The sequence below is a fragment of the Copadichromis virginalis genome, linkage group LG4 (genome assembly GCF_057382275.1).
Source record: "Copadichromis virginalis isolate Kocher_CV1m ecotype Utaka linkage group LG4, C_Virginalis_male_GT1.1, whole genome shotgun sequence".
NCBI classification, from domain to species: domain Eukaryota; kingdom Metazoa; phylum Chordata; class Actinopteri; order Cichliformes; family Cichlidae; genus Copadichromis; species Copadichromis virginalis.
In genome coordinates, this window is record NC_140621.1 from 4224659 (window position 1) to 4247272 (window position 22614).

The window sequence follows — 22614 nt, forward strand, 5'->3', positions numbered from 1 at the left end:
GAAATGCAGATCACCGCTGAAAAAACACAGAACTAAACTAGGTGATTAGTTAGTAGCTGGCAGTGAGGGATACTGCAAGGATTAGTGCAGAGGGGGTGAGAGAGAGAGACAGTCGTGCACACCAGCTTCTCTTTAATCAGTGGTGGAGGATTTATGGTGGAGAACATTTGGATGCAGAAAGTAATAACAGAAAAAGACACAAGACGGACTGAGGTTACATCATGTGAGTTATGCTTTTCCTCTTTTATTTTCACTGTATCATGTTTTACTTTAGGTATATAATGCATATAAAATATACATTTAATCAAACTGTTGACATTAATATTGTCTATAGATATAAAGTATCAAGCTTTGTATCTATTAGTGTCTTATTTCAGGTCTTATTTACAGTTAATACCTCCCTGCTTTTGTACACGTCTGTGTATTTATAAGCATATTACAGTCATGCTGTAAATTTCTTAAGATATAACCATGTAGACATTAATTTGCACCCTTCAGTTATTGAGTATCTATTTTTTTTTGAGCAGTGAGAAAGTTCCCTCTTGGAAAATACATTTGATGATACATAGTGTAGGATTCCTAAGGTGGCAAAGATTAGTTTAAGTGGATTATAGGAATCTACCTCTATTTCTAGTGTCTGTGATCACGTGAAGTCACCTGCTGTATTCGCCTGTAACATCTCTGTTTGTTATGGAGGTTAAAGGTTTGCTTCTTTCCTGTCAGGGCTACTGTAAGTGCAGATGACTTTTTCCAGTAACTTTGTTTTGATAAGCTAATCTATTCCACAAAAAGGATCTGTTTTGTCATGGTTGGCAGCTATGGGCTGCTGTATTAGAGGTGAACCTTGATTTTTTTGTTGGTTCATTTTCCATCTACTAACAGGAAGAAGTGAGGTTTAGACATCAATAAGTCTATTTGATTAATCAATCCAAGTATTTGGTGGAGGCATGTTGGATGATCTGATGGCTCACTGAAGCTTGTATACGTCAGCTCTGTAAACTCTGAGGTGCAACATTTCAAAAATAGCTTTTGAGATGTTTCCTTGTAAATAAAATGATGAACCAGCCAGCAGGCAATAAATGCCATCCACAGAGCTGCTGTTAAAAACAGCAGTAGAGCCCCAGCTGTGAGTCACCTTGTGCTCCTTTATGAAAGACAATGTATTGGCAAGGAATATCCACAATCTGTAGTTCCTCCAACAGTGCCGATCACCAGAGTATCCAGCGCATTTCCAGATTGATGAGGTGAAACGATGATGTTCTGAAGACAAACTACAGAAAAGTGCATCTTTGATGTTTTACAAAGTGCATTTTTATCCTTTTGGGGGTTTTTGTATCCAAGACGTGATCATATGAACAACCCAGATACAAAATATTACCTCATTATCAAGGTGAGATGGAGATGGGTAGCAAAGGGGCTTGCAGATACAGAGCAACTTTAAGAAGACTAATGCAGCTTAAACTGCAAATCCTATATGAAAGGTTGATGTGCTGAATGGTATGCATGATTTACTCTTTAACCATAACACAAATCTGATTATTACATCATAGCTAATAACCTGTATACGCTGAACACCTTTCTAAGCTGTCTTCCTCTTGGCAGCACTTTCACAAAGTGCAGATTTTACAGTAATGTGCAAACATTTTTGAGTTTTGAGTTTTTAATCATTGGAACAAGTTAGTGCATTAAATGAAAAACAAAGTGCTGATTCACATGTCTGCTGCATTTTGTGTCAGCTGGAATTGTCTCCTTTCCAGTTTATTCTATGCTAAAACAAGCACTCTTGCTATGAATACCATTTATACAGTGTCAGTCACAATAGGGTCCTTTTACTCCGTTATACAACACTGCAATTAAAGAACATGAGAATGTGAGGCTGATGCAGAATATTAACACACTTTACTGGCTATTGTCATGTTTGACAAACTCTGAGATTCAGGTTTCTTTGTTTGTAACACGAGTTTTCTTAACAAAACAGGAAAAAGAAACCGTTGCTACTATTGTGTGTGGGGCATCCTTTCTCTTCAAGAGTTGGTTCACATTAATAATCTTTCAACTGAATTTCAGTCTTCTGACGTGTGATTTGGGTGGACTGTGTTTCTCCAAGCTTTAAATTCTGGACAGACACACACATTACTGACCAGGATTCTGACTTTGGGTGGAGCCCAGCTTAAAGCTGCTGTGACCCAGAAAACATGTGCAATTATCATCCAAAGGTTTTGGGGTGTTCTAAATCCCTCCAAACAGGTGGTTATTTAACACACCTTCCTGTGGCATAAACAGTAATATGATACATAGTATGATGCTTGCTATTATCCAGGATCCTCACTATACCATCTGAGGCTTATACCTACTGAGACATTTATTTGATTTAAACTAATATGTTATACGCTGATGATCCCATCCTGTAAAAACATAAAATGAAGCATTCATTTATTTGCAATTGAAATAATTTAATTGTATTTTACTTTGACTCACATGTTTTTTATATTTTTGTGTGTAAATATGTTTTAACCTCTTTTTGATGCAGTTTAGTGTTAACAGCAATGTGCGGTGTGCAAATCCATTCAAAATACACATACAGTGAATTATTCTATGTATCTATCTGCATGCACAAACACAGACACACAAACATGCTTCGGTCTCCCTCTCTAATCCTCTGCTTATACAATCAGGGGGCTGTAAGGGTCATTGTAACAAAGCTTGCCAGCTGAACCAGATCTCATTATTGAAATATGTTGCCTATGAGCCTCTCTGTGTGCAGTAGTGCATATCAGCAGGGAGACATGTATCTAAATCAGGACTAATCACAGACAGATGGAGACAACAGAGGGAGGAGGAGTGAAGGAGAAGTGGTGACAGTGTGGGCGGAGAAAGGGGAGGCAAACTGTCCTTAATTTGGTTAAGCCTGAGATTTTTGGATTACCTTTGGCAATTAATCTTGTTACAGTGCTGTGCAGCGACAGAGGGACGTGGGAGGGGCCTGTGTGTGTTTAAAAGTAACTAACCTTGTGGTCTGCTATGATGTAGCTTATTTATCTGCTCAGCTACATAGGTAGGATGAGTAATATGTATTTGTATTAGGTTGTTACATTGTAGAAAATGAAACAATGTAGCCACTTTCAAATGGACTAGAAGTGTGTTAGTGTAAACCAAGAATCAGAAACGGGAAGTGTTACTGACTGACAAACAGAGATGTTCACAAAATAACAGCTTGTTAGCCAAACGCTCCAAAAAAGTATGCCTTTAACATCAGGTTGTATTAAGTGAATTTTTGGATTTGAGAAAACCTGGAAAAAATGTCTTTGAGAAAATAAATCAGACCTTACTCATTCAGACCTAGTCCTGTTAGCTGTTAATGTCTGGCTGCTAGGGAAAAAAGTGTAGTCTCCAACTGGTAGGTAACTGGTTCTGGAGTTTCCTGGTTAAAAACCTTCATTTGATTGATTTGGTCGCTAACAAATTGCTGTGGTCACTGCCAGTTTGCACAGTGGGTTCTCTTAACTTTGATGTAAACGTGCGCAAACTGTGACAAGTGCAAAACAAACCAGAAACATCAACTGTTTGCCTTCAAAGGAAAAGTTGCATGATTTGAAATGTCTTGGGTGAAGCAGGAAGGCACAACTTTTACCTTTTTAAGTTTCACTACAAATTGTAGGGGCCACAAAGGGGCTACTTAAAAAAATCTCTAAATAATGAAATTAAATATCAATCAAAAATTGGCTCCTTAAACTGTTGCATAGGTAGTCTAGAATATGCTGATTGTTCTATTAATCTTGTACATGTGGAACTCTAAAAGCACCTGATTTTACTGGGTAATTCAGTTTCCTACTATATTATTATACATTCAGAAAACGTACAGATACATTTACTTGTTATCTAGTTTGAACACAATGTATGAAATATGTGAATACCTTATCAAATATAACAGATTAAACTACACAACAGCAGTCTATGTAAAAGGGATGAAGTTACAGTGACACTTACACACAAATGAGTTTGAATATTTCACTTACCTGATAAAACACAATGCTTTAGACTAAGCACACACTTTGAGCATGAGAATGAGGCGATGGAGAGAGGATTAAAGGGATTACAGCCAGGTCAAAGGTCAAAAAGGACAGAATGAAATGAGGGCACATTTAAATCAGAGTGAAACAGTGAGAAGAGCTATTACTTTACTGCACTTTGTAGTAATTCTGTTGCATCGTGTAGGTAAAATTAAAAAATCCAATTAATCTAAAGACTAAAATTAGTGGAGGTTTTAACCTCCCCACAATCAATTTGTAATATTGTTCCCAAAAGCTGCCCACCATTGCTGGACATGTGTGGCTGCCTGATCACAACCATTTTATCAACCATATAAATACAAATGAACTGCTGTGCACCCGGCGAGAGGCGGGGTGCACCCTGCACAGGCCACCAATCTGTTGCAGGGAAACTCTAATTTAACTTTTAACAATGAATTTAATTTATTTGATTCATTTCATATCAATTTAATTTTCATATGCTTTTATATTTTTATATGTGAATGCTGATCCACAGCAAATGCCAGCTGAAAGCACATTATAAGGCTTTACAAAGTAAAAAGGAAAACGACAACCAGAGAGCAAGCGCTTGATGACAGTGGAAAGGAAAAACTCCCGCAGAACCAGATTCAGGGAGGGGCATGAGGGGAAGGAGAAAAATGAAAGCATACATAGACAAATGCCCTTTAATGACAAGCAGCAGTGGTGTATCAACACACAAAGAGAAGGACTGACTGTGACTGAACATGCATCTCTTCTGGTTTTCTGTCTCCTAAATCTGCCGATTTGCAATCCTATCGTCACGCTGCTGTCTCCGTCAAGTCTTCTTTACGATCAGCTTGGATCCTGTTATTTATTGTTTGTCTGCTTTCCTTTTTTTTTTTACAGAGCAACAATGCGACTGGTCAACATGGCTGGAGTGCGGCTCCGCCGGGCAGCTGAGGAGGAGGAGAAGGAGCGGCCACCCCCTCCACCACCCGTCTCCCACCACCAGTTTAACAGCATGAAGAACAAGTTCTTTAATGAGCTCACACATCTGCCAAGTGAGCACACGACTATCTAAACATAACGTTACAGTTTAAGCTGAAAAGAAAAAAATCACAAACTTTCATATTGTAAACTTAAGGAAAATGTTAGATGAAATTGTGCATCAGAAAGCAGATCAGGGTATCTATCTCAGTCTCTTTCATCTCATCATCCTGTCATTCATTTTTCCCATTCTGTCTTCTCTCGTTTCTTCGCCGTGTGACCTTTCTGTCCTGCTCTCCAAGATCATAAACTCAAGAGTAAGTTCATCTCACATCTCATGCTGCTGTGTTTGTCGCACAGAGTCACGTTCTTAAGGTTATTCCAACTCATCCTGGGCGGAACAGCAGACACATGAAAAAAGGCAACTGATAAAATGTTGACCCTAAAAGCAAGTATTTTATAGAGTCAGTCTTTAAGTTTATTTACTCATCTACAGTATAGCTAGCTACCGTTTCTTAGAAACAGCAGTGCTTTGAGATAAATGCTCACAGTAAGAGTGCTAATAATTTGATTTAAACCAGTCAGAGGGCTGAGGGCCACTAAACCTGTTGGAAGCCCAAGAAGCCATGATATTGTGAGCTGATTATGTTGGATGACACATTAACATTAACACTTTAAAAGCGTTTGACTTTCTGACCTGTGCAGTGTGATCACTCTTTTCTTTTTATGCAGCACTAATCTACATTTCCCCTTCCTCTCACTCCTTTCTCCAGTGCCCATGTGGGCTGTGGGTGCCATTGTGGTTGTGGTCCTTGCTCTTGTCGGCTGCCTGGGATTCTGCATCTACAAGAAGTGCTTCAACAAGGGCAAGCCCAAGAAGGCCCGCGAGAGGAAGGGAGGACGAGGACGCAGGAAGAAGGACAAGGAGGGAGAGGAGGGAGAGGAGAAAAAGGTGAGAAAAGAGGAATTTCTTTTCTTCAAAAAGAAGAAAACCTGCACTACTTGGTAACTCTGCTTAGTTTGGTCTAAAATTCCCTTACTGTGGGTTGTGCAGTAGAGGGGCAACATTGAGACAACCCTCAAAACAGGAATGTTTTTACACGTGGAGGATTTTTACCCCTTATCTTTTATTAGTTTTGCATTTGGCTACAGTCAGTGTTACCGCTGGTAGCATGAGGCTACATATAATATATAACCCCTCCAGGATGCCACATTAATATATTCCACTGTCAGCGAGTTTGCTGTCTCTCAAGGGCATGGAGGAGATTCCAGGACACAAACAGATATTCTAGGAGAGCTGGATCAGACTCTAGAGGATCTTTTATTCAGCAGGACCAGAATCTGCTTCTTTGTGCGAGAAGAACGGGATGAAGACTTCCTGAGCTACGATATGACATCCAGCTGGAAGCTGGTGTGAATGTGTGTGACCAAACACTCAAAAACAGATTTCATGAGGGTAGCCTCAGGGCCTCTAGTGGGCCCTCTGCTTATTGTCTGGCACTGTGAACCTGATTTCTATTTGCAATAGAAGACCAGAACTGGCAGGTCCACCACGGACGTCTATGCCCCACAGATGGTCTGCAGAAGCTGTGGAGAGCATTGTGATGCCTGTAACATTATTCAGCATGACGAATTTGGTGGTGGGTCAGTGATTGTCTGAGGAAGCGTATCAATGGAGGGACACAGATCTCTACAGGCTATGCAACATTCACCCTAACTGCCACATATTATCACACATTTGCAGAGCTTTTTATGCTAAGCAGCTATTAGGAACAGAAAGAAAGGGAAGCCTAAGGCCCAAGGCTAGCCTAATTTATCCTAAATGGTAGCAGAATGTAGATTTTCTTTTTTCTTTTTTTTTTTACAGTTTTGTGGCTAAGCTATCAGCTGCTGGCTGCAGTATCAAATTTAAAATTAGGAAATGAGGGTGTTATTAGGTATAATTATTATTATTGGGATGTGAATCAAGAAAGATCCATGGCTGCATACATCCTCCACCCTCTGCGTGTCAACAGATGGAGTTAGCTGCAGCTCTGGGTTTTCTATCTGATTGTAATCACTGATTAACTGTTCACAGCTGTTTGGCCTTTATCCAGGTTGAGACTAGTGATGGCTGAAATCACTGCTTAAACTGCACACAACAGCCACAGTGCACTAGGGTAAACACAAAAGGAGTCAGAACTGCCAGTACTTTGCTTTTGGGCACTGGAGAATATAGATTATTTCATCAAAGGGTTATATTTTCACACAGACTCCAAACCAGAGTATTATATTTAAATATTTACATTTAAGCCTTCCTTGTTCATTTTCTTTTCCATATTTTAGACATTTTGCAGAATCATGGTGTGGCATGGTGTGTTAACTTCTATCCAATTTGTGTCTTCCAGGAAGGAGAGGAAGGGAAGGAGGAGGAGGAGAAAGAGTCCCTTGGCAAACTTGAGTACACACTGGATTATAACTTCACTGATAATCAGGTACACACACATTTAACCCAATAAAAGAAGGATTTTATGACCTTCATCTAACATCTGTTTCCTCCCTCCTCTTGCAGCTGATAGTTGGCATCCTCCAGGCTCAGGATCTCCCAGCCATGGACATGGGCGGCACCTCAGACCCCTACGTCAAAGTCTACATGTTGCCAGACAAGAAAAAGAAATTTGAAACCAAAGTCCAGCGCAAGAACCTCTGCCCTGTGTTTAATGAGACCTTCACCTTTAAGGTTTGAATCACACTGATGATATTATATTTTTAAATCGCTGAGCACCACCTCATCACTCAACATTGTTAATAATTTTCTTCTTCAGATACCCTACAGTGAACTGGGCGGTCAGACTTTGGTGCTGCAAGTTTTTGACTTTGACCGTTTTGGTAAACATGATGTCATCGGTGAAATCAAGATCCCCATGAACTCCATAGACCTCGGCCAGCCAATACATGAATGGCGGGATCTGGTTGGAGGAGAAAAAGAGGAGGTAAAGGTGTTTTTCCATCTCCTGGAAACATGATAAATCTAATGGTACATACCGGTTTTGGGCAAGATAACCAAATCCCTGTGTTTATTTTTTGTTCCTGACAGCAAGAGAAACTCGGTGATATCTGTATTTCCCTTCGTTATGTCCCCACTGCCGGAAAGTTAACGGTTAACATTATGGAAGCCAAGAATCTAAAGAAGATGGATGTTGGAGGACTGTCAGGTGAACACACATACTCGTACTTGTGCTTGTTAAAGACTCTGGAGAGCTCTGCTAACTGATTATCCTGATGTCATGTCTCTCTCTCAGATCCCTTCGTTAAGGTAGTTCTTCAACACAACGGCAAACGAATCAAAAAGAAGAAGACGTCAGTCAAGCAAAACACACTGAATCCTTACTTCAATGAGAGCTTCAGCTTCGAGATCCCGTTCTCCCAGATCCAGGTTTGTATGCATCACAGTTTGACCCCGTCATATTTAGACCAGAGAGTTGCATCAATGGACAGGGCTTAAATTGTGCAACGTTTTTTCCTGTGGTTGCATTCAGCTTGTGCACTATTTTATTTTAGGAGGCCTGAAACAGAGGCTGTTAGAAATACTGCTGTGCCAGGTTTAGGCTGAAAATTCCAGCACTGTGTTTGAATGAGAAGAAACACAAACATCTGGAAAACGTGCCCCCATGTTTGCCTCTCGATTGGCTCTTGAAACTCAAAAGAATAAAGGCAACATTTTTACCTAGCTCGTATAGATTTTGTGATTTCATCAATCAATCAATCAATCAAAATTTATTTATATAGCACATTTTTAAGACCGAAGTACACCAAAGTGCTTTCCAGTAAAATCGCAGTACAAATAAAATCACACTAAAATATAAATTACAAATATATAAAATATAAGATAATTACATAATCTAAATACAGAGCCAGATGTAAATTACCCTAATTCGCCTTAAACGCCAGATCAAACAAATACGTTTTTAAACGTGATTTAAAAGACTGAATGGAATCTGACGCGCGAATATGAAGAGGGAGAGTATTCCATAGCCTGGGTGCAGCAACGGCAAAGGCACGGCCTCCTCTGGTCTTCAGCCGAGACCTAGGTTGCACCAAGAGCAGTTGGCCCGATGATCTTAGTGCTCTCTGAGGGCTGTACAGACAGAGGAGATCAGCTAAGTAGTCAGGTGCCATATTGTTTAAAATTTTATAAGTAAACAATAGAATTTTAAAATCAAATTTCATCTTGTGCTTCTTGCAGAGATTTTCCTTTAGTCTTGCCCCAACTTCCTCTAATGATACTCATGCCACAGTTTTAATATGTTGTATAATTTGCAAAGTTCACATATGCCCGGTATGTTATATAGTTTTACAGCAGACTGAGCAGAGAAAACACTGAAATAATATAGGTTTAAATTTCAAATGAATCCGTTTGATTTAGCCTTCTCAGAAGACCAGTCACTACATGTATCAACCCTTTAAAGCTGGAACCATGTAATAATTTAAATATAAAAAAATAGTGTTTATCAAACCGTCTGAGAATTAAAAAGAAAAAAAGTTAAATTACAAATATTATTTCATATAGTTTTAATTTGTATCATAATTGCAACATGGAGCATTTTTGCAATTTGTTGCTTAAAAAGTATTTTTTTGGGGGGGGGCAGGACGTCTCACTGATGATGATGATGCTTACACTAGGTGTTAAGAGGTTAAATTATAAATGTGAAAGTACTACCAAAGTATTCCAGAGGGACGCGACAAGACAATGATCCAAATCTACAACAGGATGGCTGAAAAGAAAAAGAATGAAGGTGTTGCAATGACCAGTCAGTATCAACCTGATCGACATGCTGTGGCAGGACTTTAAGAGAGGTGTACACAAACAAAAGCCCTCAAGCTTCAGTGACTTGAAGCAAGATTGTTGAAGAGTGGGTTAAAAATTAAGTAATTATTGCTAAAGGTGAGTCTACAAGCCACTGAATCATGGATCGTACCTAGTGAGTCCTGTTAAAACTTTCTTTTTCATAGGTCTGCATTACCCAGTAGCTAAACCTGACCAACCATCATAACCTGAGTTTACTCAAAAGCTTTACAATAACATCACTCAACTTGGAATAAAGGTGCACACCTGACCCTCATCTGTCTCCTCACACAGAAACTTCAGGTGGTGATCACCGTATATGACTATGACAAGCTGGGCAGCAACGATGCCATCGGCAAGTGCTGGATTGGCTACGGCGCCTCAGGCGTCGGGCTGCGCCACTGGTCAGACATGCTGGCCAATCCTAGGCGTCCTGTGGCCCAGTGGCATACGCTGCTGCCCGAGGAGGAGGTGGATGCTGCTCTGAAGGCCCCCATCCGCTAAAGACGCTCACATAGTAACTTACACATGTGTACAGCATCGTGTGCATAGCAGGGTGTTTGTTTCAATAATAAACCAAACGCCTGTAGAGTTTTATAACTTGATGCATTTTTAACCATATTTCAGTTTTAAATGTAATTCCTTTTGTAACATAACTTCGGGATGTCATTGTATGACTGCGTGTTATACTGAGTGCATCCTATAGAGATGCTTACAAACATATTAACATATTAACTGCACACTTCCTCTGAATGGCTCACAAAGTATAAATTAAAGAGCCACAACACAGTTTAACTTTTTGCTTCCATAAAGCTGGAGGACTAACAAAACTGCATCATCTAAGATTTTAACTGAGCTTCAAGGCAAAACTCTCCTACTCTTTGTTATCTATTGACCGTTTTATCATTAAGCTTTATGCTGACTTATGTAGTCAAATCCTGTCTTCAGGTTAATTCTGATTGTCTTCTTTAGTATTAGTATAATTATGCAGCAGTTAACGTTGCTTTTCTGGTACTCTGCCTGGTTAATAGAGTTCTCCAAAATACTACTACATTTCCTAGAAACCCTGCTTCTCCTGCTTTTCGATTGATTTTTATGACCAGCAACAGCCCAGTCTTATACTACATTAGCATGGCCACTAGCAGGTTTAAGTGCAAGGATGCTAATCTGTTAGCAGATTTCCTGCCTCAAAGTTCTGTTTAATGAAGTTTTATACAACAACATTGGGTCTAATGACTGAGGTTGAAGCGCTGAACATTATAGAATTTAGGAGAAATGTGAAATATTGCTGTTAACATTTAGTAGTTAAAAATGTTAAAAATGTGGTTTTGTTAGTTTCTTACAGTACAAATAGACCAAATAGCAAAAACTAGCCTACCGAGCCTGTGGCTGTCAGTTCTCGTTGTTGTATCGTCCCAGAGGAGCAAAACGGAAAAACCAGAGGAGCTCTGAGCTCATGTGTGAATCTTCTTCTCAAATTTCTATTCCTTATTTTGTCCCATGAATTTATCTTCATGGCTCCTGTTTTCAACACAACGTAAAACTTTTCAATGAAAGTGATGAAATTTGTTGTATCTAGTGTTCCATGTTTTACTTCTTATTTATCTTTCTCTTTGTGGTTCCTTCTCTGTTTGTGTGTATAAACTGTATAAAGAACTGTATAAAGAAAGATGTTTTCATTTTCATTGCATATAATGTGACTGTAAATAAATAGCTGAATAAATGTTTCCAAACAATGACAAATGTATTTATTTATTATGTGTCAGATTGGAAAATGTAACATATAATACTGCACATTAGAGGTTTTACTGAACTTAAAATTACCAGCACTGAAAGTGGAGTCTATTTCTCTGCCCAATCTGTGTGTGTGTGTGTGTGTGTGTGTTTTGATTCAATGAGGCGAGTGAAAGACTGGATTAACACTGTGTCCTTTTTAGTCCTTGCCTCACACAATGAGCCAAACATGTGAGGGAGGCGTTAGAGAGAGGCACAGGGTGTCACAGGAAAGGAAAATGCACCCTCCATCGCCCATACAAGACAACCCTTCACACCAAGGAGTATTAACCTGACACATTTTATTGTAAACCATTTCTTAGTCTTTTTTTATTTATTTATTTATTTTACATCGCCCATAATCAGTGTGTTAACTCATTTTGAAAATCAGTGGATGTGCTGGTACTGATGCAGGGACATTAACTGAATGTGTAAGTTTAATTAAATTCAGACCAACACTGTTGGACATTTACCAATTCTAGTTAACTGCAGACGGACAGATGGATGTCTCAACATGCCATAAACTTGCAGGTCCTTCGGCCAGATGAGCAGGAAAAACAACAAAAAACATTTTGAGGTTTTGAGGAAGAATCCAAAAGAAAATTTGTGTTTGTTTGAATTTGAAAAAGTATTCATTAAACTTTAATTCTTTTTCTTTTACCCTTAACAGACAGTAAAATGATAATGAGAAAAGTTACAATATTTAGGATCAGTTTTTAAATGTGGATGCTTATTACAAAGTTGGATCTGATGTGTGTAAAAACTGTTACATTCTAATGTTAATAGAGCAGGTGGGGTCATATCCTGCTGCACATACTGCTTGGTTTGGTTTACATGTGTTAGGTTTACTATTCAGTGGGTTTAGGGACCAAATCTATATGGTTAGGTTTACAAAAAAATGAAGTTTGGGTTTATTCTCGCGGAATTAGAGATAAGAGTACTGCATGCGTCACAGCAGTGGTCCCCAACCCGGCCCGGTCGTTTGGTACCGGGCAGCGAGAGTTGAGGCTCGGGTGTGAAATTAATGGTTTTTCAATTCAATTCAATTTTGTCTATATAGCGCCAAATCACAACAACAGTTGCCTCAAGGTGCTTCATATTGTACAGCAGATCGTACAATAATAGATACAGAGAAAAACCCAACAATCATATGACCCCCTATGAGCAAGCACTTTGGCAACAGTGGGAAGGAAAAACTCCCTTTTAACAGGAAGAAACCTCCGGCAGAACCAGGCTCAGGGAGGGGCGGGGCCATCTGCTGCGACCGGTTGGGGTGAGAGAAGGAAGACAGGATAAAGACATGCTGTGGAAGAGAGACAGAGGTTAATAACAGATATGATTCAGTGCAGAGAGGTCTGTTAACACATAGTGAGTGAGAAAGGTGACTGGAAAGGAAAAACTCAATGCATCATGGGAATCCCCCGGCAGCCTACACCTATTGCAGCATAACTAAGGGAGGATTCAGGGTCACCTGGTCCAGCCCTAACTATATGCTTTAGCAAAAAGGAAAGTTTGAAGCCTAATCTTGAAAGTAGAGATAGTGTCTGTCTCCCGAATCCAAACTGGAAGCTGGTTCCACAGAAGAGGGGCCTGAAAACTGAAGGCTCTGCCTCCCATTCTACTTTTAAATACTCTGGGAACAACAAGTAGGCCTGCAGAGCGAGAGCGAAGTGCTCTAATAGGGTGATATGGTACTACAAGGTCATTAAGATAAGATGGGGCCTGATTATTTAAGACCTTGTATGTGAGGAGCAGGATTTTGAATTCTGGATTTAACAGGAAGCCAAAACAGGAGAAATCTGCTCTCTCTTTCTAGTCCCTGTCAGGACTCTTGCTGCAGCATTTTGGATTAGCTGAAGGCTTTTCAGGCCATTTATTTTTCAGGGAGTTTTTTGGACTTCCTGATAATAATGAATTACAGTCGTCCAGCCTGGAAGTAATAAATGCATGAACTAGTTTTTCAGTGTCACTCTGAGACAGGATATTTCTAACTTTAGAGATGTTGTGCAAATGGAAGAAAGCAGTCTTACATATTTGTTTAATATGTGCATTGAAGGACATGTCCTGGTCAAACGTGGTTTTTATGGTTTGTATTGGTTTTTAGCGGGGGTTTAACCGTTTTTATCATTAACTCAGTTTCCCTGGGTCTTTTCCCATGTGTTATGAATAAATCTTTTTTTTGTTTTATACTGGTTTTATATTGTTGTATTTATCCGCGACACCTTAAAGGCCGGTCAGTGAAAACATTATCGGACATAAACTGGTCCATGGCGCAAAAAAGGTTGGGCACCGCTGCATTACAGGACATGTGCTAAAGGATAAACTGCAGGTATCTGTAACAGATAACAGCAGAAACATTGGCTAAACAGAAGTATTCAACAGAGCACATAAAATGTTGTAAGTCACCAGAACATATATTTTGCTATCACTTATTAGCTATAGAATAATAAAACAATATATAACTGATAAATATATTGATTTTAAAAAGTTATACAATCGACTAAATAAGTTTAAATGAAAAACTGCCGTGCAGTCCTCTGCTTCCATGGCAGTGCAGTGCCACTATAGTCCACCTGAGGGAGCATGTTGCTTTGCTTTGATTTTAGACTGCTTCTGAAATCGCTGCAATCATTGCAACTCAAAAGCCGGATCAACCAGATATGGTGCAACTCTACAAAGTCACATTTCAAACTGACCTGTGACACATGCCAGTTGGATTTGTACTGATAATTGCTGGGCCAATTACACTACAATGCACAAGTGTCTTTATGCCTGTTTTCCTTCAGGCTCTTTCCAAGAAAAACATTTATAATGTCTAGGTGACAGTGTTCTGCCATTTTCCCACAGCAGCACCTCTAATGAACACACGATTTAGTTGCAGCTTGTATCAAACAGAATCCCCAGTCAACAGTGAATTATACTTATTTTATGTTAGCTTAAATATATAATAAAATGTAATAATCGTTCATGTTATGATGCGTTTGTACCTGCTGTTGCTTGTCCTTTCAGGTTGTGCAATGCTGTGTTCTGGGTTTCTTGTTAGTTTTATAGGCAGCTCAGATAAAGGCTTGTCATGTGAAACACTAATTATGATAAAGCTTCAAACATTACTAACTGTTGGGAAATATTTCAGTATGGAAAACATGTTGATTTTTGCAGAAGTGTTGTGTTTTCCTTCTTTGAGACATGCCACATTGCTACCAATCCGGTGCTCTACCCTGTGCCGCACAGACTGACTCTTCAACCTCTAACGCTGTGGTGTAACCCTGAACACGACCCTGAAACCTAATCTTACAATCATGCTTCTTTTGTATGTAGTTTTTGTTCCCTTTGAATATTTTCTCTCAAGTGTTGTCAAGGGGATTAAAAAAAATAAAAACGGTAAATTATTAAGCATTGTATGTCAAAAGGTAAGTTTGATGTTAACTCTCTGGTGGCTGGTTCTTCAGCTGCTGCTATTTTGCACAGTGTGCACCAACTACTTACCTCCGTCCAGGAGGTTATGTTTTTGTTAACGTTTGCATGTGTGCATGTGATGACGACTGTGTTTAGACTGTTCCTTCCCATAGCTTCCCAAGTGTGGTGTGTTCTGTCAGTGTCTACAAAGTATCATATAACGATCTAAAATTAACTGATGTGAAGGTCAAACTGATAATAATGCCACTGTGATGGACCAACCAGTAAAGCAAAATTAGACACAGATTAAAGTCCATAAAAAGTTTTTATTTAACCCAAAAATCAAACTTTAAATTATACAAAAAAATCTTAATTCTGGGCCCATAAAAGAGGTCAAAGTAACAGAGCTCTACTCAAAAGCTGGCAACAAACAAACTGACCCACTTAAATGAGACCAAGGGGAAACTTAAACAGTGTGTGATCAGCCCACAAAGACAAATAGGCTAGACACAAAAACCTGACTTAATTCAGATCAAACTGAGGTTATTGTACTCGGCCCTGAAAATCTTAGAAATATGGTATCTAAGCAGATTCTTACTCTGGATGGCATTACCTTGGCCTCCAGTAACGCTGTGAGGAACCTTGGAGTCATTTTTGACCAGGACATGTCCTTCAATGCACATATTAAACAAATATGTAAGACTGCTTTCTTCCATTTGTGCAACATCTCTAAAGTTAGAAATATCCTGTCTCAGAGTGACGCTGAAAAACTAGTTCATGCATTTATTACTTCCAGGCTGGACGACTGTAATTCATTATTATCAGGATGTCCAAAAAACTCCCTGAAAAGCCTTCAGCTGATCCAAAATGCTGCAGCAAGAGTCCTGACAGGGACTAGAAAGAGAGAGCATATTTCTCCTGTTTTGGCTTCCCTTCATTGGCTTCCTGTTAAATCCAGGATTCAAAATCCTGCTCCTCACATACAAGGTCTTAAATAATCAGGCCCCATCTTATCTTAATGACCTTGTAGTACCATATCACCCTATTAGAGCACTTCGCTCTCGCTCTGCAGGCCTACTTGTTGTTCCCAGAGTATTTAAAAGTAGAATGGGAGGCAGAGCCTTCAGTTTTCAGGCCCCTCTTCTGTGGAACCAGCTTCCAGTTTGGATTCAGGAGACAGACACTATCTCTACTTTTAAGATTAGGCTTCAAACTTTCCTTTTTGCTAAAGCATATAGTTAGGGCTGGACCAGGTGACCCTGAATCCTCCCTTAGTTATGCTGCAATAGGTGTAGACTGCTGGGGGATTCCCATGATGCATTGAGTTTTTCCTTTCCAGTCACCTTTCTCACTCAGCATGTGTTAATAGACCTCTCTGCACTGAAACACACTTGTTATTAATCTCTGGCTCTCTTCCACAGCATGTCTTTCATCCTCGACTTTAGACTTGACTTGAAAAATTGTTTTAAGACTTGGGACTTGAACTTGTTTACTTGAAAAGACTTGATATTTTACCAAAAATCTATAATTTAACACACATATTATATAAAAATTGTGCACCATTAATTAAATTCATTCATTCATTCATTCTTACCACTCTGTACGTATGTGTGTGTGAACTGTAGCACAGCCAATCAAATCAACAAGATTAAAAAAAACAAAACAAATAAAAAACTGCTCAGGCCAAAAATGCTGCCAAGCCTTCTTTTGGGTGCATAAATTATGAAGCAGTCAACAGAAAACGAAATGCAACATGCAAAAAACATGCAAGATGAGAATCACAGACGGAGAAAGAACACCATCCAACTGAAGTTGAATTTGAAGTTGCATAAAAAAATGGTAGGTGGTGCTTCTCTTTTGCTACGATGAGATAGCATCATCTTACTAGCAAATGTTGCTACGTTGATGATACTATTTGACTTTAATGTGTATGATATTTGTGTCATGCTATTTTAAACCCGGTCCTACAAGCGCATCCAAGAATAACATGCAGATTGTTATCTCAGTCTGTCGGTGGATGGTGAGCAAAAAACAATCGAAACTCAGGGAACACACAACACACACTCTGTCACTCAGACATGGACAGATACAAACTCATACGTGCACAAACGGACTAGGTGAGAGGGAGAGGACATGCTAATCACGCTGCACTAAATATACTGCAATGGTTTGTTTTGTACTGTGGAAATCTCAGCACTTTTTGTCTGAACAGGAAGTTCTGCTTTTGTGTTTTTCATTGAATGTTTATTCTGTGAATTGAGCTGTATCTTATAGAGGTGCAATTTCAGAATTACTTTGTGTATATTTTGTAAGTTCACTTATTTCATCATGTGTTGAAATAAACACAAACGTGATTTTTAAAAAAACACATGGTCTGTTATTTACATTTAACATGTCATTGCAACATTCTTTTTTCTTTTTTTAAAGACTTGAAAGGACTTGAAATTCAAAGTTTCAGACTTGTGACTAAACTTGGACTTTTACACCAGTGACTTGAGACTTGACTCGTGAGACTTACTTACAAAACAATGACTTGGTCCCACCTCTGCTTCTCTCACCCCAACCAGTCGCAGCAGATGGCCCCGCCCCTCCCTGAGCCTGGTTCTGCCGGAGGTTTCTTCCTGTTAAAAGGGAGTTTTTCCTTCCCACTGTCGCCAAAGTGCTTGTTCAAAGGTGGTCATATGATTGTTGGGTTTTTCTCTGTATGTATTATTGTAGGGTCGACCTCACCTTGAGGCGACTGTTGTTGTGATTTGGCGCTGTATAAATAAAATTGAACTAAATCGAATTAGTGTAGTGTTATAAGTCTCGATTGTAGCACTGTGACATTTGGTAGATATTACCCAATATGTGTGGCTGTTTAAAACGGTTTCTTACTGCCTTTGTTTGTATTGACAGAATATAGGCATGATATACAAACAGCATATAAGGAATGATGAATGAAGAGTATGTCACGGTCCTGGGTCATGTGACCAAGTTTCTTGATGTTTTGTTATTCTTTTCAGTCCAGTTTCATTTCAGTTTATCTAGTTACATTCTGTCAAGCCTAGAATCTAAACATCATGATATGGTCAATTATTTTATCGTTAAACCAGTGCTTAAAATTCTGATGCTTTTGCTTGTATTGGCAGAATGTAGGAAATGATACTACTATATGGGGTTTCTAAATATCACATTATAATTTGCATCCAAAGTAACACTGGACCTCTGACAAGGTCTACCTTTCTTTCAAGTTGCCCCCAAACGTGTTATGAATATGCTTACATCTCTGCCTGTTAACCGGATTCTTTGCTAATGCTATAATCCTCAAAAATCCTTGGTGGTCCCTTTTGTTGCACATACGTGGTTTGCAACAGGTGTGTCAAATACTAACATTCTTGTGTTGTTGCCACCGAAGTTATGTACTCTGTCTCACAAGTTGACAAGGCAACAGCTGGCTGCTTCTTTGTTCTCCATGATACTAAGGTATCATTCATCCAGACTTACTGAACCATGTAGTACTCCTCCTATCAGTCACCTCTGCAGCCAAGCCTGAGTCACCGTGAGCTTGTATTCCCAGATCCTTGTTACTTTTCCTGTACCACAATGTTTTGTCTCCTGATTGTTTTTACGGTAATGTTCCAAAGTTGCTTCTTTGAATTGCTGCCATAGCTTACTTAAAACAAAACTCAAATCTGGTTGCATGCAAGAGGACAAGTACATAAGGCTGCTTACTGCCTCTCTGTACATCTTGGCATTCTTCATTTTCAGCATCATCATTGTAGTTCAACTGTTCATAAGGAGTTGATCTTGGTTTACAGTCTCTCCTGCATTTTACTTACATATCTTCTGTTTGCTCAAAATCAACACTGAGAAAATGCTTGAGTTTACCCATAAATTTCATTTTGAACCTTGCAGTTAGCATTCCCTTCACAGTTTTTAAAACACTTTCATCACTGGCTACAATAAGAATATCATCACCTCATAGGATGAGGATCACTTTGTCTTTTCTTGCTTTCCTTGAGTAAACACAATGATCTGCAGGACTCTGCAGGAAACTGTTTTCTATCAAACAGTCATGTCATGTCCTGTTCCAGCAAACTTGTTCACTGCTTACTTTCTTCAGAGAAATCAATTCAGTAAGGCTGATAATTCTTGGTTTACCTTTTCCAGTATAATAGTCTCTTAATATTTTCATTGTCTTGCGGCCATCAGCAGCAGCTTCTCTCATCAAAAGTGATTAACTCTGTATAGGCCTGGGCATTCTTATCTTTATCGTCCTCGTCTTCACCATTACTATTCCATGTTGTGTCTTTCGACCTTGTAGTCTAAGACAGCGGTTCCCAACCCCCGGGCCACGGACCGGTCCGTGAGTCGTTTGGTACCGAGAGTTAAAGCTCGGGTGTGAGATTAATGTTTTCAGGGTTTTTATCGTTAACTCAGTTAACTATTTTGAAAGGATTATTTGCACGTTACCATAGCGACCAGAGAGCATTAAGGGGCAGAGAGGAGGATGTTACTGTCTGTGTTGTTGACGCATTTCAGGAGGACGCTGCTAATAAAGTTACACGATTACACAGTGAATTTGCATTTATTATTACATTTACAAAGTTCCACATTTTTTGTCTTGGTTGTATCATTTTATTTTGTTGTATTTATCCGCGAACCTTACCATGTTGTCTGACATTATTTTTTTTTTTTTTTTTTTTTTTTTTCTTTTTTTTTTTTTTTTTCTCCTTTCTCTACCAGTAGGTAACGGGTGAAGTGTCTTGCCCAAGGACACAACGACCGAGACTGTCGGAGCCGGGGCTCAAACCGGCAACCTTCCAACTATAAGACGAACTGCCAACTCTTGAGTCACGATCGCCCCAGGATCGGATTTAAGGAACGTAAACTCTGTTTCTGCCTCCAACTTCACACTATATCAATCGCTCTAGCGTTACTAATTGGGCAGTCAACAAATCCTTCCCTTGAGAAAAGAAGAAAAGTAGTTTCTCAGGAGTGAGTATTGATAAGGTTGGGTGTAATGGCCCCTTTTGTGTCTGATCCATGAATGTGTCTTTGTGGTCGTTGTCCACAACTGAGAGACAGACACATATGCCCATTACAGGCAAATGCCTGCCTGTGATCGATGACCTGGGGGACTAAACCCATCAATACATGTTTCAGCACGCACACACTCATGACCATATCATTTTATTTATCATTCATTAAAAAGCAGAGACTGTGCCTAGATTGAAGTAGGAAAAAAATCATCCAAGAAAAGAGGGGTTTTTGCCATATGAGCTCATGAAAAATAAATGACTGCAAGGATTTTACAGGAACAATGCTGCTTCTTGCCTTCTACTACTGTTTTTACCATGTGTGTTTACATGCGCCTGACACCGTGGATGTTAGATCACTTCCTTAAATAGGTTCACAGTCAGGGTGAACTATTTCCATGCTTTGTTATAGTCTGTTTGCAAATAAAACAGGATATTCTGAACATCATCATTTAGACAAACCGTAAAGACTCCCTGTCACAGGGGCGAGGCACTTTAAGCCTTTGTGTTGTTAGTGTTAACAAAAGACGCAGTAGCGATAGCAAACACAGCTCCAGTGGGATACCCTTCAGCAGTAACCGCTCAGACAGAGCAGGTTCCTGTTGAAACTTCACCTCTGTCTATAAACGTTCTTTCTTAGTACTCATACCTTTAGCTTTACTGTTAGACACTTTCCAGTAAGAGAATAGTTAAAGTAAAGTACTGCCATTATTTCTTATACTTCTAATGGGCCTCTATTTACACAAAAACACTGACATGTTGTCTGACATTAAACTGGTCCATGGCGCAAAAAAAGTTGGGGACCGCTGGTCTAAGATGTGCTAAAAATGTTGTCGGCCACAGTTCATAATTCTTTTCATGTCCATCAAAAATTTGTAAGGTTGAATAAACAGACCGTCCATTGGATCCTGTTTAGTGTGCCCACCCCCAAGGCCCTATATATAAGTGTTGTGAGAGTGTAAGTAAAGTGGATGTGTAGGTTGTGGAATAAAATTGAGGCACAGGTGGCCAGGAGCGGACAGAGGAGGAATGCCTCCCCTGCACCTCAGTGACACACCTGTACCTCAAGGCCCTGCATGTGTGGTGGTATGATGGAGCGGAAAGAAGGAGGCAGTTGGGAATGGGGAGGGAAGGATTGGGGGGGGGGGGGGGGGCAAAGTATCTCCTCCCTTGAGCCAGCTCCCCTGCTGACCCCGGTAGGCAGCCCCGTTCCCTGGAATCCACCAAGGGCAGGGGGCCCGGCGACCCGGTGGCCCACCCAACCCCACTGCAGAGGAAAATTACACCCGCCCCAACATTCCATCAACTCCCAGACTCCATGAGATAATAGACAGCCAGGTTGAGTTCATCCTCCACCTCTGCTAGAGCCCTCTTCCACTTGCAGAGTGAACTCCTGGAGAGCAGAGAGCCCTGCAAAGGATGGTAACAAAGTTACCAAAACTTAGCATTTTATGGTGGTCCAAATGTGCCATAATTGTGTCTGATGAGGCATCTCTATGTCTTTGCAATATGGGTATGATAAATGTGTATTATGCTTAGGCTATCAAGATGCCATGCTGACCAGGGAAGCTCAGTCCTGCATGGACTGTTTCATATTACGGGCATGTACTGTAGTAGAGAGGCCCATGCTCTCTTTTTTTGCCTCTAAACATGTCAGCCAACCACTTCCCGACATGCAGGGGTGGCTTCCAGGTTTGATGCCACACAGCTTTTGCACCCTCAGCTGCAGGTGCCGCTGCTGCTTTATTTGAAGGACCTGGTGTGCAGGCAGTTTGCCGCCCATGCTGCTTTGCACAGGGTGGTCCCACAGACACACAAAACTAATGAACAGGAACACTGCCTAACTTGTTCTCTTGCAAGATTTTCCAACATGCACAGCCAGGAGCAGATTGCCTGAGGGCTACTTATCCTAGCAGGGACAGATTATAGAGTCCCTGCTGGCTAGGCAGGATCATGTCTAATAGCCAATTTGGCATCCATTTTGTCCCTCTACCTGCGTCACCATCGGGTCACAAATCTAGCTTGGCCACCCACTTTCAAAAGGCTAGACCACCAGCCCTCCTCCCCAGTCTTGGATGCTTGTGAAAGGTGAGGAAGGTGGTTGTCTCTTAAACAATGGCGGAGTGTCTGGGCCCTCGGGCAGGGACGCTCCCCCATCTGTTGTGTGGCCATCCTCCAGCTGCCACTCCCTTGCCCTCGCCCTCGCCAGGAGTCAGTGAAGATTGATTGTCAGGAGGAGGATGTCCATCCTTTCCTTCAAAGCTGTGACCTGTCCTAAGGACAACCTCTGGCTAGCTCCCCAGGAACAGAGTCAGGCCACGATTAAGTCTTGGTGTTAGGCAGGGCTCTGGGGACCCTGTGGCTCCTCCTCAGTGCCGCAACAGCATGTAGTCCACCTTCTAAGGGCTACAGCCCGAGTGTAGCAGCCAGCTCCTTTTTCGGGAGTGGGTGCTGGGTGCCCCTCAGCAGCAGCCTTCGTCTCCGTGGTCACCTTGGCATCTTGCAGGCCAACCATAGCAGGCTGCTCTGTTGTGGCCGATAAGAAATGCCTCATGTTTCTCAGAGTCTCACAACCATGCTTAATAAACATTTTGTAGCAAAA

The 22614-nt window shown here is 40.4% G+C and overlaps 1 protein-coding gene across 1 annotated transcript; it reads left to right on the top strand.

The window, feature by feature from the left end:
- Positions 1 to 158: 158 nt before the first annotated feature.
- On the top strand, positions 159 to 11550 carry syt5a (synaptotagmin Va). The gene is made up of 9 exons (XM_085455366.1): positions 159 to 223; positions 4917 to 5071; positions 5771 to 5949; positions 7385 to 7471; positions 7549 to 7716; positions 7802 to 7969; positions 8074 to 8191; positions 8279 to 8412; positions 10117 to 11550. The coding sequence occupies exons 2-9, from the start codon at positions 4924 to 4926 to the stop codon at positions 10324 to 10326; spliced, it is 1212 nt and encodes a 403-aa protein (XP_085311492.1). The 5' UTR covers positions 159 to 223; positions 4917 to 4923; the 3' UTR covers positions 10327 to 11550.
- The last annotated feature ends 11064 nt before the right edge of the window (positions 11551 to 22614 follow it).